Source organism: Anabas testudineus, chromosome 3 (assembly GCF_900324465.2).
Source record: "Anabas testudineus chromosome 3, fAnaTes1.2, whole genome shotgun sequence".
Taxonomy (NCBI): Eukaryota; Metazoa; Chordata; class Actinopteri; order Anabantiformes; family Anabantidae; genus Anabas; species Anabas testudineus.
Window position 1 is genome coordinate 4158029 of NC_046612.1, and position 12989 is coordinate 4171017.

A 12989-nucleotide genomic window follows, 5' to 3' on the forward strand; every position below is an offset into this window, starting at 1 on the left:
ACAATGAGATTTTTTTTTTTTAAAGATAAATAGATAGATTTTTTTACATTCAACAGAAAAAAGCCATTAGATTCATGGTACTTACAACAGTAACAGTAGTCAGTCAGTAATTTCCTTTTCTACTGTAGAAATAATTCATTAACTGTTATTTTGATCAAATGAAAGTATATAGTTAAAAAAAATACAATGACAAAACAACTGTTTCATCAGCCACAGCTCACAACAGCAGCTTTTTAATTGAAAAGTGCATTCTGGCATGCTTCCGGTTTGGACCAGAGTGATATTGGAGCAGGAGATAAGGCGACGCTAGAGGAAATCACAAAAACTGCTTCTGTTGCTTCCCAGAGACCTAGGGCTTCTACTGGACAAATAAATCTTCTACTTGTATGTGTTTTTTGGGAATAACCAAAAGTCATCTGCCAATGCCGATTGTGAGAGCCACATTACCATGGAATACTTGAACGGTAGAAATGTCTTAATTGTTACATGTACAGTGAGGGAAAAAATTATTTGAACCCCAGCTGATTTTGTAAGTTTGCCCACTAACAAAGAAATGATCAGTCTATAATTTCAATGGTAGGTGTATTTGAACAGTGAGACACAACAATGACAAAAAAAATCCAGAAAAATGCGTTTCAAAAAGAGTTATAAATTAATTTGCATTTCCACGAAGGAAAGAAGTATTTGATCCCTTCGAAAAACGTGCTTTAGTACTTGGTGGCAAAACCTTTGTTGGCAATCACAGAGGTCAGCCGTTTCTTGTAGTTGGCCACAAGGTTTGCACACATCTCAGGGGAGATTTTGGCCCACTCCTCTTTGCAGATCCTCTCCAATGTTTGGCAACTCGAACCTTCAGCTCCCTCCACAGATTTTCTATGGGATTAAGGTCTGGAGACTGACTAGGCCACTCCATGACCTTAATATGCTTCTTCTTGAGCCAGTGATTTGTTGCCTTAGCCGTGTGTTTTGGATCATTGTCATGCTGGAGTACCCAACCACGACCCTTTTCAATGCCCTGACTGAGGGAAGGAGGTTCTCACCCAACATTTGACGGTACATGGCCCCATCCATCCTCCCTTTGATGCGGTGCAATTGTCCTGTCCCCTTGGCAGAAAAACACCCCCAAAGCATAATGTTTCCACCTCCATATTTGACAGTGGGGATGGTGTTTTTGGAGTCATAGGCAGCCTTCCTCCTCCTCCAAACACAGCGAGTTGAGTTGATGCCAAAGAGCTCGATTTTGGTCTTATCTGACCACAACACTTTCACCCAGTCTTCCTCTGAATCAGTCAGATGTTCAGTGGCAAACTTCAAACGGGCCTGTAGATGGGCTTTCTTGAGCAGGGGGACCTTGCGGGCACAGCAGGATTTCAGTCCTTCACGGCGTAGTGTGTTACCAACTGTTTTTTTGGTGACTATGGTCCCAGCTGCCTTGAGATCATTGACAAGTTCCTCCCCAGTGGTTCTTGGCTGATTCTTCACCGTTCTCATTATCATTGAAACTCCACGAGGTGAGATCTGCCATGGAGCTCCAGACCAAGGGAGATTGGCAGTTAATTTATGTTTCTTCCATTTGCGAATAATTGCACCAACTGTTGTCACCTTCTCACCCAGCTGCTTGGCGATGGTCTTGTAGCCCATTCCAGCCATGTGTAGGTCCACAATCTTGTCCCTGACATCCTTGGAAAGCTCTTTGGTCTTGGCCATGGTGAAGAGTTTGGAATCTGGATTGATTGATTGCTTCTGTGGACAGGTCTCTTTTATACAGGTAACGAGCTGAGAGGGCTGCCAATGTCAGCTCGTTACCTGTATAAGATCCACCTGGGAGCTAGAGATCTTGCTGACGGATAGGGGATCAAATACTTATTTCCTTCATGGAAATGCAAATTAATTTATAACTCTTTTTGAAACGCATTTTTCTGGATTTTTTTTGTCATTGTTGTGTCTCACTGTTCAAATAAACCTACCATTGAAATTATAGACTGATCATTTCTTTGTTAGTGGGCAAACTTACAAAATCAGCTGGGGTTCAAATAATTTTTTCCCTCACTGTATGTGCACGTGGGCAGCATCTTGGTTGCTGCTAAACAACCTACATTGAAAGTAAAGTCCAAAGTCTGTGAGAAGAAACAGGGTTCTGTTGCTGTTGTTGTTGTTTTTGTCTTCCCACATTCTCAGTCCACCTCCAGGCTTCCACATACTGCTACGTAGCAACATATGCAGCAATCTACAATATGATGTGTTCTGATACTTGTTGATCATAGCCAGACAACCAGCAATACCACCAGGTAGATTTAATGCGGTGGTTGGTACATTTACAGTGTTTGGATTCATCTTGTGTCTACTTGTTTCTCTTTTTCTAATTAAAACAGCAGCAGTTCCTCCTAAACTCCTAAAATTTTATATTTCTAGAAAAAAGCTGTGTGAAGGAGAAAGGTAACACAGAGGAAATGAGAAAATCATGAAGCAAATAAAAGCACAAGCTGGAGAAACGCAAAAAGAAGAGCAAGATAAATAAAAACATTTTAAAAACAGTCACTGCACAGTAGAAGTGACTGTAAGAAGCAGGTTTCTACATTGATATGCAAGAGCATAGATACGTGCTCTCACATGTGTGTATCTATGGTCAATTGTGTCAAGTCTTTGCTATCAGACACCTAATTAGCCTTACCTCAGCACATCTCTCTTAGTGTGTGAGTGTAGCATGGTAATTAATTTCCCGTGAGTATTGGTGTTGCACTGTAGCCATGAGAGTTAGCTCTGTATTCATGCATATGTGTAAATTAATACACACACACACACACACTTTTTTTTTTTTGCAGTGTCCGGTCGTGCTTGAGTGAATTTTCTCATTTCCAGGCTGAGTGGCCAACACAGCATGGTACGACTCCCTCCCGCATGACAGGTAATGATGTGCCAGTATCTGTACATGAAATAAATTACTGACAAATATTAACAAGAATCAATGGCAGGACACCTGACGCCTTCAAAACTGCTCAAATCCAACCTCTCTTTCATGTGTTTTTGTTGCCTGCAGTCGATAGTGAGGACAACATGAAGTAGGTTCTTCATCGAATGGTTTGACAAATTAGCTCTTCCTCGGGAGAGAGAACCCCTTCTCTACACCAGTGCTGCTACTGCCATGTGTTTCACACTAAACGTGAGGAGCGTTGAACAAATGAGAAGCACTTCCTACTGTAGAGCGGCACTACTGCCATCTAGTGTTGTACGAAGCACTGGATCCAGAGCACGGCGACAGCAACACATCAACACACCAGTTGTAGACTGGAGCTGACTGGCATGTAAAAAGAAGAGAGAAAGACGCCAGCTGTGCTGCATCTCGAGTCGTCTTTGAGGCCGTGCTGAGTTTTTAATGGTTGTTTACAGGATGATTCAGTGACACCTGAGGCGACTCATGTGGGATGAGTCTCCTTATGGTTTTATTGTCATGATGATCACAGTGCGTGCACATACACACACTAACTTACATGAATTATGACCTGAAGCCAGATGCAGCTGTTGTTGTTTGGTTGGTGATTTTGTGAAATATCTAAAGCCTTTTTAAAAAAAAAGCAGTTTGGGAATAAACTATTTTGTTAAACTAATACATTAAATTCTACCAACCTGTTTTAATCACATAGAAAGTAAACACACAAAGTCGTGCAATACTTTAATAGAATCAAAAAGCTAAACCTTACAAAATTATTAATACGTAAACTAAGCACAATAAGCTACTGTATGTCGGTGGGTATGCCTGGGGGTGCGTCAACCCACGGGCCTGCCAACAGCACAGATTATACCCCCTCAGAAAACTAGTTGATGATCTCTGGTAGAGCTGGGGCTCCATTTGTTTGTTAGGACTTATTGTCAGTATATGTAGTTTAACTACTGGAGATCATGATGTCTTGGAGCTCTTCCATTCTTGTGTGTATTAAAAGCAATACTAATTCTAAAAAATTAGAGCAGACACGGTTCGATCTCAGTTAAAAGACTGACCACTGAATTACAAACCACTCTGTTTTCTGACAGAGTTAATGAGAAGAGAAGAAAATCATATGTTAGTAATTTTAGACGTCATTCCGAAAACTAATCCGGTCCACAGACGGTTTAAAGCAGTTTCGTTTTGGCTTTTAACTTTTAGCCTTTAGAATTGAGAAAGACATTAGCATCACAAATAGCAGATGCTCAAAGATCATTCTCTACAGGGAGCTTGGTTCATTTTATCCAGATTTCTGCTGGGAACAAACACCGGAGGTTCTGTGATTACTGGAAAAACACACAGACGATCAGCTAATTGTGTTTCACCAAGCCTAACGACCCCCAGAAAAGGTAAATGCTCATACTCATGAGGAACAACACAAAATGTCTGTAAAGATACAAGGTCCTCACAAGTAGAGTGAAAAGTGACTCAAACAGATGTTTTGTTTGACGAATACCGAGCGTTACACACCTGGGGAGGCATGATCCCAGTTTACAGCAATCTGTGTGTGTGTGTGTGTGTGTGTGTGTGTGTGTGTGTGTGTGTGTGTGTGTGTGTGTGTGTGTTTTCCCACCACCAAGATGTTTTGAGACACCTGGGTATGAGACTGCACGAGGCATGGAGGGAAACAGAAAACAGGGCGGAGGAGGAGAGAGAAGCAGATGCAAGCAAAATAATCTACTTCAGGAATGAGGAAAAGAGCAGGAGCAGGTGGGACGATGAAGGATGAGGATGAGTAGAAGAGAAGGGTGAGGAAAAACGGGGAGAATTAGATCTGAAGGAAAGCAGACGGAAAGAAAAGCTGTGGAGAGAGAAGTCAGAAGGAGCAGATGGGAGGATAAATTCAGAGGAGGGAACAAGTGGAAGGAGGAGCAGACAGAGCGCTGACTTGATGTTTGAACCGTTTCCCTCCTCTCGTCTGCTCCTGGTTCTGAGTTAAACTGCATCTAAAGGAGCGATCTGTATACTTCATATACCGCAGCATCTCTTAGTGTGTGTGCAAAATATTTTAAATTGAATCATATAATAAAATCAATAAAGGGAACAGGTTGAATTCAAACAAGTGAATAATTCAATAAAAACTAATTTAGCAGTATTGAATTGATGGCTGCATTTTCTGTCATCTACTGCTTCATTACTTTTTCAGATGAAGTCAGAATTTTAGTATAAAAAGAGGAAACGACTGCAGTCTGCGCATATTGTAATGTGTCTCCTGGTCCTTCATAATAAAATGATGGATTATGTTACTGAGTCATTCAGGCAACGATTATATCAGAGCTGCTACCAAGAGAAAACCACATGGAAAAATGAAGTTTAACAGCTGTTCGTGTCTAATGGTGCACATGTGACCTTATGACCCTGAACGTGTCAACGACCTCCAACACCTCCACAGAGTTTAAATACCTGAGACCCCCCACCATGAGTAAGAACTGAAGAAACCTTAGAGAACCGTAAGAAAGTCTAGTCGTAGCACTGAAGCATGCACGGGATGAGCTTGATAAATACCATTAAATTATATCTTTTGCTACACAAAGACAGTTAAATTACAGCCCTGAAATAGATAAAGACACGTTTTCATCTAATAAGCTGCTTAAACAGATCAGATAAGGTAAAGGACTCAAATTCAAAAAGCGGATTCACGACTGGTTTCAGAATCGATAAGATGCTATCAAACCTCATCCCTGCAACAAAAACACGACAAAGTCATGTTGTATTATTACATGTATCTCAGATCAAACATGAGATTGAACAAAGTGAAGCTGCTCAGCAGGAGAAGAAAATAACTCTAATAATATTTAAGATACAGCGAGAACGACGAGCACAACAAAATAAAATGCAGAGATCGCGTGTTGTAAACGTCAAGAGGGGAAAAGAGAGAAGTGGAGGAAACAAACTACTGTTGAATTAATACATTAAATGCTTAAAGGGACACAGGCTGAAAATTCCCCTACACATTCAGAACAACAAGTAATTTAATAAAATATAATCATTTATTATTTACCTCTTCACATGTGGACCAAAACATGGGGCTCACACAGGAAGGAAATGGCTGTGAAATAATCTTAGTCTCAATGTTTTTATGTACTTGTTTATCTCACACAGTAAATTGAAAAACCCAAATAAAGCTGTAGCTCACCCGTGTGTGTGTTCCACGAGCCAACAGATTTCAGCTGACATGTTTGTAGTGACTAGTTCAAAAAGCAGAGTCACGATGCCATCTCTTGTCGCTTTCTATTTACTTTTTGTTTCCTTGTACAAGTTCAGCCGTTTACAAGCAGCTGAAATTAGAACAAAACTCTCCCATCAACCGTCTGTCAATATGTTTCATGTTCTCCGAAATAACGAAGGCCCTTTGGAAATTGGTTTATCTAACTTTCAATCAAAAGTTTCCTGCTATAAATAAGACTAAACTTTCCGATGTGTTTGTTGTTTGCACTGTGTTGATTTGTGTGTTTGTTTCTGTGTGGTCCAAAGAGAAAATGAGTGAGAGATTGGTGTCAGCGAGCCCCCCCCTCAATTTACACTCACACAAACAGCAAGATCTGACAGCAAAGGGAAATACATCTAAGTTCTTATTTAGTCTGTCAGGACCAGAGAAAAACCCATCAAAGCTTTTTTATGTGTGTGTGTGTGTGTGTGTGTGTGTGGTCTGCTATCTGCCCAACAAAGACAGCAGCAGCAGCAGCAGAACATCCCACCACACTGAAAAGATCGAGGGGCAAATGACCAGCTCTGGGTAATAGAAAAAAAAAAAAAGAGTAAAACACACTCATCAATCCATTCATTGAGACTATAATGCCTTCAGGCCATATTATGCCTAGTTTATGCATGGTTTATATTTTATTCTGGGGCTCCGATACGAGGTTATGATGATTGTAAATTCATGTTCTAACACCTCTTTATGCAACAGCTCCTCTGACCTTCAGTGCGTTTACATGCACTCAAATTACCAGGTTACTGGAAATCGGAGCATACAGGTAGCAGAAGAGTAATTGGATTTCTCCTCTGCCCTGGTCTGATTTTGGAAGCTGGTCCACAGATTTGAGCTGGATGGAGACAAAAAAGACGCTTCTCGATTCCTTTTTCCGTTTGTCTTTTTTTTATTTGACACATGTGTCAGAGGAGCTGACTGATTGATTTAAACATGAATTACCGATTACAGTAACCAGACTTCCCGTTTACATGGCACTTCTGTTTCTCGAGAAAGACGACTGTAACCCGGTTGCTTGAGTGCATGTAAACGCACTGCTTGACACTTAACATTTGAGCTCCTGTGTCTTCAGGGCCCTCTTTCTCCCATACCACTCAGTTCTGATTGGCCAGCCTGAGGCAGTCGTCCTGTGGGCCAATGTAAACAAGACCAAATGACGGGTGAAAGCCAACAATGTGCTTTACACCACCAATCACAATTTCAAACATCACAAGGGCCTTACAGAGAATGACAGAGGCAGAGCTATAATACAGTGCTGCTACCCCCTTCATTTGATGTTAGGAGTGCGCAGTTTTACTTTTTCAATCCACTGGCCTTTCAACCTTCAGTCATGAATCAAGCCTGAACCTCAAAGTCACTCTCTACGTCTAATGTTTTTATAGAAACCCTCATTATGCGACACCTCAGCGACCGCAAGTCCTCACAGACGCAGCCACAACAAACTTTACTTTTAAATAAAACAAATGACAGGTGAAATCAGACCAATGGGGAGTGCAACAGGATTAACATACATAGATATTAATATATACAAAGTCAGTACATACAGATCCAGTGGTCTGAGACAAGCAATAAAAAACAATTTACCTTTCATTTACTTCAAAGACACTTCAGGGAACACACTGACCCCAAAGAGATTATTACACCATGTTTTCCAATTAATAAGTAGCGTGCATCTACAAGCAAACATATACACACTCACACACACACACACACACACACACACACACACACACACACACACACACACACACGACACATGCAAAAGCCAACGGAAATAATAAGAAATTCTGATAAATTCTGATATGACATAAAAAAGAAATCCAGTCCGGGTTTTCTGGCTTTGTTCTCTCCCCAACCTCCCTCCTCGCTCTGTCTGAGTCTGAAAACCTTTAATAGTTGTTTGTTGACCTCTGGCGATTTGTGTCCTGCTGAGATGTGTATGTGTGTGTTTGTACTCCCTCAGCATTTATCACTCACTACTTACATCAAGGCCTGTTATTAACTTCAGCTTTGATTCCCCCCCTCCCCACCTGCTCTTTCTGCACACACACACACACACACACACACACACACACACACACACACACACACACACACACACACACACACACACACACACACACACACACACACACACACACACACACACAGTACTCCTCTTGCCATGAGAAACAGTCACACAATTAAATGCATGCTCACACATATACACAATCTTCAACGCTCAGTCATGCTGCGAGACTAATTGTGTATTAGTGAAAACAGAAAACCACACTTTATATCTCTGAGACCAGTCTCTGCCTCAGGTTCTGTGTGTGTGTGTGTGTGTGTGTGTGTTCTATGTTCTACAACTGTTTCTGCGACACCAATACAAGTTACAGATCACCCACTGATATCAAATCAATAGAAAATATGATACAGACATTCTGACCACAAGGCAAGCAGATGTAGCCATGACATTTATTCAATATCTTAAAACATGATCACACAACATGGGCTCCGTCTCATTCCATAACACCACCCAAAAACACACAGCCATTCATTTGCCTGAAGCTCATAGAAAAATAATGGAATTCAGTGGAGGCACAAATTTACTATTGATTTCTATTATGACTCCATCTTCCTTTGTGACAGAAGGAATATGTTTTGGAGATATTGAATAAAAAAGTCCTAAAACTGTATGTTAATAAATGGTAAATGCTAAAGTAGCACAAAGGCAAAGATAAATAATGTTCAAGACCACACGAAGACAAGAATGAAGGTCAATAGGAAAACCATAAGCAATTTTTCAAATTGAAGAATCGCAGAGTTAAAATGTCAGATGATCTTTTACCAATTGTTTTATTTTTTCAGTTAAATGCTACAAATGATAAATTAGGAAACCCCAACATGTTTCCTTAAGGCCCCCAGCAGCTGAGCACCTCATGGTGGCACTTAAGGGAAAGTCAGAGGATCGTCAGTGGGATTCATCCACCATGGACCATGAACATCTGCACAAAATGTTATGGCAAGCCACCCAGCTGTTGTTGAAATATTCCAACTGCGGCTCTCGGCAAAGCAAAGTCATAAAAAACAGATGTGTTTCTGGATGAATTTATACGTTAAAAATAAGTATCGTAAGATACAGTGGTTACATACAAATATATATTGTGATGTTTTGAAAAACTGTAAGCAAGGCAATATAATATGATTATTTTCTAAATCTAATATTAGGTAAACCGTCATTGTATAAAGTACACACCACGATAAGTATAAATTCTAAGAATATCTTAAAAATCTCAACATACACAACACTGCCATCTGGTGGTCTGGGGTTTAAACACAATACAAAATGAACCAAGGCCATGATCCATGTAAATTATTAATTAATTAATCAATTGTGTTTAAACGAACACTCAATACATTTATCTAGATGATTATAAAGGGGTAAATACAGAATATGACCCTTTTGCTCCGTTTCGGTCTTATATGAGAAGATATCAAACATCAAATCACAAACTAGCCAGACAAAACCACCTTCAATAAAGTATTAATAACAATAAATGTATGTATCTATACATATATACAGTACACACAAACTCGTTCTCTTTGTTTTTTAGTTGTAAATCCAGTTTTCAGTTTCTCTGGCCTGTGATCTCTGTGATCAGACTGATCAGACTGATCACGTGTTGTCTGCTTGTCAAACCTTTAAAATCCTATGTTGCGGAAAGTAAAGCATAAAAATATATGTACAGAATTTGATTTCTCATTACGACCATGAACAGAAAGATAGTGTAGGCCTCCAGCCTCCAGTGTATTTTATCAGATGGTGTATACAGAGAGCTTACGTTGCCTATTACTTGCACTTTGCACATCAGACATCAGACAGGGGATTCTTATATGATCATATTCATATAAACTTTACATTTATGTGGAAATCAAAACATCTTTATATTCTCCCCGAGGTTGTTCGTTTTACTGCTCTCATTAATCAACTTCCATTTGCTACTGTGGCTCATATACATATTCTATATAGCCCATAGTAATTTGCCCTTCGTTCACCTTGTAGTCCCCACATGAGAAAACAGCACACTGCACTGGTCCCCCCGACAGTCTCATTAAATTCACATTCATCTGCTTAGCTTGATGAAGTGCGACTGGATACAGGGGAGAAAGCAGCGGTGCCATTAAGCATCCAGGTGGACAAACATGACAAATACATGCAATGAAACAAAGGACACACATCACATCAAGGCAGCTAAAGGCTTCAACTCTCTTGAAACTCTTGATGCATTTCTGTCCAAGTAACACAAATACCAAAATGTTACCTAATCACGATGAGAATATATCAAACATGATGAATCATATAATAATTCAATATTGTCCAAATGATTTCCTGCTCAGTGATTTGCATAATTGTATTAACCCCACAATACAACCAAGATGAAAGAGATAGCAGTGTAGCATGGTATGAACAGTTCTGATAAATATCTTACATCTTAACACAGAACATATCACACAACCACAGCTCAATTAATAAAAAGAAAATAGAAGAAAACACTTGGGTGATATTGTTTTTTGTGATACTGTCTCAAAAACACTGTCTTACTTAAGTTACAAGCAAAGACTAATGGCAAACAATGGCTTATTTTATGTTGGGTTTAAACTACAGACGACCAGATGGTGGTGTTATGTGTGTACGTGCAGAGTATGATCTGAGTTCACATCAGTCTTTATAGAAAGAGATTAAGGGAAAATGTGACCTGCTGGAAATGTTAAGATAGTGACAGCACAGCACCAGTTGTCCAAATATTCAAACTATATGCTAATAAATGGGATTGTCTTATTTCTGAAAAGCTTATTTCAGTGTTCTTCTGCCTTATTCATGCTGGAAGATCCACTTCAAGGTGCTGATGTTGGGACGCAAGCTCATTAGTAACAAAACACCAGCTGCCCCGACAGCGACAGATGAGTGGAGAACTCAAGCTGGACAAGATGCAGCATTTGAAAATGTGTGATTTAGGCTGTTAATTAGATGCAGGGCTCTTCATACTGAGCATTAACGGTATAAGAATTCTGAAACTGAGAGACAGATTGTGATATAAATGTCCATAGTCTTTGTACGGAGACACTGGAAGGCAGAATGGTAATTCGCTTGCAAAAATAGGTTAATTTAATTAAAAAATAGGTTAATTGAATTTAAAAAAATAGGTTAATTTAATCAATATGAACAATAGAGAGATTAAAGCAGTGTGGAAACATTTGAATAATAATAATATAATAATAAAAATAATAATTATTATTATTATTATTAAGCGGTGTTGAAACATTTTGTTCATCCAGTGGCATTTTCATTTAACAACATCAATCTTATTACTTTAGACTCCTTTATCACTTCTCTGTATATTTAGTACATTTGCATTTAGATTTTTATTTATCAATACCATGTAACTGTAATTTTGACGAGGAGAAATTCAGATGTGTTATCACTGTAATTTCATATCATGTCATTACTGCAAAACATTTGCTATAAACATACAGTGTTAATTAGCTGTGTTGTATAATTTCTGTGTATGTGGTGAAAAATATTAAGTTTAAATCAAGGTAAGTAAGCAAAAAATCATGATAAACCATCCAAACTGCATTATTTATAATGACTGTAGTATGTTATGGGCTCTGCAAGCTGCAGATACAAACACACTGTCTGTGCAGAACTGAACTGAAACCATGGAGGAGTCATGGTACCATCTAGTGGACAGCTGAAGCCTTGTTGCATCTTTTGATTTCGATTTTGAATGGCTACCAACTACAGCTCCATCAGACACACATGCACCAACACGTGAAACACACGACATCAACCTGTCTCTGACTGAGCAGCTGGATGCGGAGAGGACCGCTCGTCTCACCGTGTGAAGCAGCGGTGGCAGACGGCTCTGGACACTTTACTGGACACACAACACGCCAGCGGCTCCTCGGAGAACAGCAGCTCTCCTCTCTTGATCCTGGCTGTCGTCCGAAGACCGTTTCCTTTTCCCGGACTGACAAAACGCTCCAGCTTCGGTGCCATCATCGCTTTTCCCTCCACGTGAATCGGTCAGTGTTTACATCCGTAATAGACGCACGGGCTGCGTCATGACGTCGCACATGCGTACGTACACGTACGGGAAGTCTTTTTTTTTAAATACATATTTAAGTTGTTTATTATCTGCAAAATTATTTATAATAATAAATGATTAGTCAATAATTAGGAGGATTGATACGTGAACTAACAATATTTGAAGAAATCAGTCAATCAATGTTTATGCCACAGTCTCTAATGTCTCACTCTCTATTAAGACAAAATTTTCAAGTAAATAAACTAGAAGTAAACCAAATCCAGCTTCATAAGTTAATTATACAAACAGAATATATGATCTATTTTATTATGTAATGTGAATTACTCTGACCACACAATGATTATTGATACTATACTGTATGTTTCGGTGGTGCAATAACTGATCTGTCATTTAGAAATAAATTGTACACCTCAGTTGAATATAGACGCTATCGCTCATCCTCAAAGTACAATAATGTTGGAGGTTAGGTTTCAATGAAGATCTGCTTTTTCTACTTCTTCTGTATTTGAACTCATTCATCTCATCGGTATCTGACATTTGGGCATATAGACGGGTTTGTGGTCTTTGATGGAGCATCCAAATGCACTGCATGATTACACCTAAACCACACTATGATAAGGTTACTGCCAGACCCACAGAAACCTGTCAACTCACAAACTTCATATTAATAGTACATTTTAATTTATGAAAGCCCATTTCAGTCACT

General features: G+C 39.4%; 1 protein-coding gene across 1 annotated transcript in view; it reads right to left on the reverse strand.

Moving 5' to 3' along the window:
* Positions 1-12273, reverse strand: part of smyd3 (SET and MYND domain containing 3) — a 64229-nt gene extending 51956 nt beyond the window's left edge. Inside the window, exon 1 of the mRNA XM_026379016.1 lies at positions 12074-12273. Within this exon, the coding sequence (XP_026234801.1) occupies positions 12074-12237 (164 nt within the window). The 5' untranslated portion in view covers positions 12238-12273. The remainder of the gene's footprint in view (positions 1-12073) is intronic.
* Between the last annotated feature and the right edge of the window lie 716 nt (positions 12274-12989).